The sequence below is a fragment of the Eurypyga helias genome, unplaced genomic scaffold (assembly GCF_000690775.1).
Source record: "Eurypyga helias isolate BGI_N326 unplaced genomic scaffold, ASM69077v1 scaffold27974, whole genome shotgun sequence".
Classification (NCBI taxonomy): Eukaryota; Metazoa; Chordata; class Aves; order Eurypygiformes; family Eurypygidae; genus Eurypyga; species Eurypyga helias.
In genome coordinates, this window is record NW_010247459.1 from 20,523 (window position 1) to 22,688 (window position 2,166).

The 2,166-nt window shown below is 45.6% G+C and overlaps 1 protein-coding gene across 1 annotated transcript in view; it reads left to right on the forward strand.

Annotated features, from left to right (window-relative positions):
• HTR4 (5-hydroxytryptamine (serotonin) receptor 4, G protein-coupled) overlaps positions 1-2,166 on the forward strand; it is a gene marked incomplete at its 3' end in the record, with an annotated part of 23,899 nt that overhangs the window by 3,762 nt on the left and 17,971 nt on the right. Inside the window, exon 2 of the mRNA XM_010150739.1 lies at positions 2,046-2,166. Coding sequence (XP_010149041.1) covers positions 2,046-2,166 — 121 coding nt within the window. The remainder of the gene's footprint in view (positions 1-2,045) is intronic.

The following is a 2,166-nucleotide window of genomic DNA, read 5'->3' on the forward strand; positions in this document are numbered from 1 at the left end:
CTGGAAACCAGCCGAGAAAAAGAAGCACTCATGCCTTTGCCACCTAGGCTGGGACCATTCGTTCCCACGCAAGACGAATCCCACATGCTTATCCTTTGCCCTCAGCCACCCGTACCCCCTCTCCTGGTACAGTGGTACCCCAACAACCCACCTCCACGTGCCTGGCAGCGCTCAGGGGCTTTTTGCCCAAAAGCCTTGTAGAGAGGTGGGATATACTGTACTGTCCACTCTACCTGACATTTATTCATCTGGTTTTAACACAGGAGGTTATCTCGAATTAAAAGCTACCTGTGCTCTCAGAGGTGAAAAAGCACTGCTTGGCATATGGACATACATTTAGGAAGCTAGGATACGCGGTTGCCTTGGACCTCTCTCTTATTATTGGCAGAGCATTGCACTTGTTTTTGAGCCTGCGTATATCTGCCTGTTGCTGTGTTTTTCCATGAAACTAGTGTGAGGCCAGGGCATCTCCTTTCCTCTTCTTTCTTTGGTCGTAAACATCCTCAGTCCTCTGGATGAATCTGTGCCCAGTGATGTATTTCCTTGTAAATCACTGGAAATCAAGGAATTCCTAAGAGGTTTTTCATACTCGGTGTGAAGAGCCCAACTTCAAAAGGCTGCCGTCTGACCCACAGGTGCAACTGGCAGCGAGCAAAAAAGTCACACGCAGAGCGGCATCGTTTTTAGGGGCAAAAATGGAGATTGTGATTAAATGGATGTTCCACAGTGCAGGTTCAGGGTGAAGTCAGTTGCTAGAAGCTTATTAAAATGGCCCAGGTAGCAGAGACAGGGCTTCAGTCTCTAATCTTTTTTAGCTTTGTCAAAATCAGGAGAATTCAGTGAGATAAAGTGTAAAAGACTGGAATGTATTTAGTAAATAAAAAATGACCCCAGAGGAAGTCAAAGTAAAACAGAATAACAGTTCAATTTTTCAATTACCTGAACAATCTCACAACATTAATCCTGGGTGCTGAATACCAGCTCCGTACGCTGTGAGGAAATTTCCCTGCTGAATTAGTGTCAAGTGCTGCTCTTAATGCCAGTTTATTTCTACCCACACTTGATAACATGAACAAACAGCCATTCTCACCTGTGTAATGAAATAGAGAAAGCTACACAAGCAGGCGAAAGATTAGGATGCAATTTGTTCTGGATACATAATTAGCAATAGCCTAAAAGGAAGAGTGGTTTGAGAATTTTGTATTAAAACTAGTTTGATGAGTAAATGAGCAGTGTTTATTGCATGCTGATTATTACCTTCCTGTTTTGCAGGCTTGGAAAAAAAAAGGGAATTATTTTTGAGTCAAGATATTTGTAGAAATGAAGGCTTAAAATATGTCCAGTATTGTATTTTCATGTTGTCCTTGCTTTTTCTTTTATTTCTCTTTATTAACTGAAAGAAATTACCGATGTCAGGATATGGGGAAATTAGGCACTTCCTTTTAAAAAAAAAAAAAGTTTCATAATTCTGCAAAGGTTGCCAAGTGAAAAGAAAAATAAAAAGCCAGACTGCCTCTTCTTCTGGGACAGAGTGAAGGGAAGAGAGAACAAGGGAAGTGATTACATTGAAGGGTTCGAAATCCGAGATGTAAAATGCACTTGAGGAGAACCTTGAGAAAAAAGGAAAAACCAAATTATTTCCACATAGGTAATAACATTATTTATTGAGGTGAAGACTGAATGAAAACCTTTTCATCCAGAGGCTCCGAATGGGAAGGGACTTGCAGAAATCAGGCACAGGGCAATCCAGCTCTCGGCGGTACGGGGCAGCTTTCCCACCCCGGGTGAGGTGGGTGGCCGCAGGTGCTGCAGGTACTCCCCCCCTGTAGCCCTCCTGCGATGAACGCACGCCCCACACCTTTCCCATCGCACGAAATGCCTCAGGGTCTGGGTGGGAAGGCTGCCTTGCAGTGATGGACGCGGGGATGCTGCGTCGCGCTCGCCGAAGCGGGTGCTGGTGCATGGCATCTGGATGTTGCCCGGGATTCCCCTCCCACTGCCTCTGCAGGTTTCTTTTCTTTTCCTCTGTTTTGTGTGCCCCCCAGTTCGAGTGAGGGCTTCGGCGTAGCGGAGAAGATCGTGCTGCTCACCTTCATCTCCGCCGTTATACTGATGGCCATCCTGGGGAACCTGCTGGTCATGGTGGCTGTGTGCCGGGACAGGCAG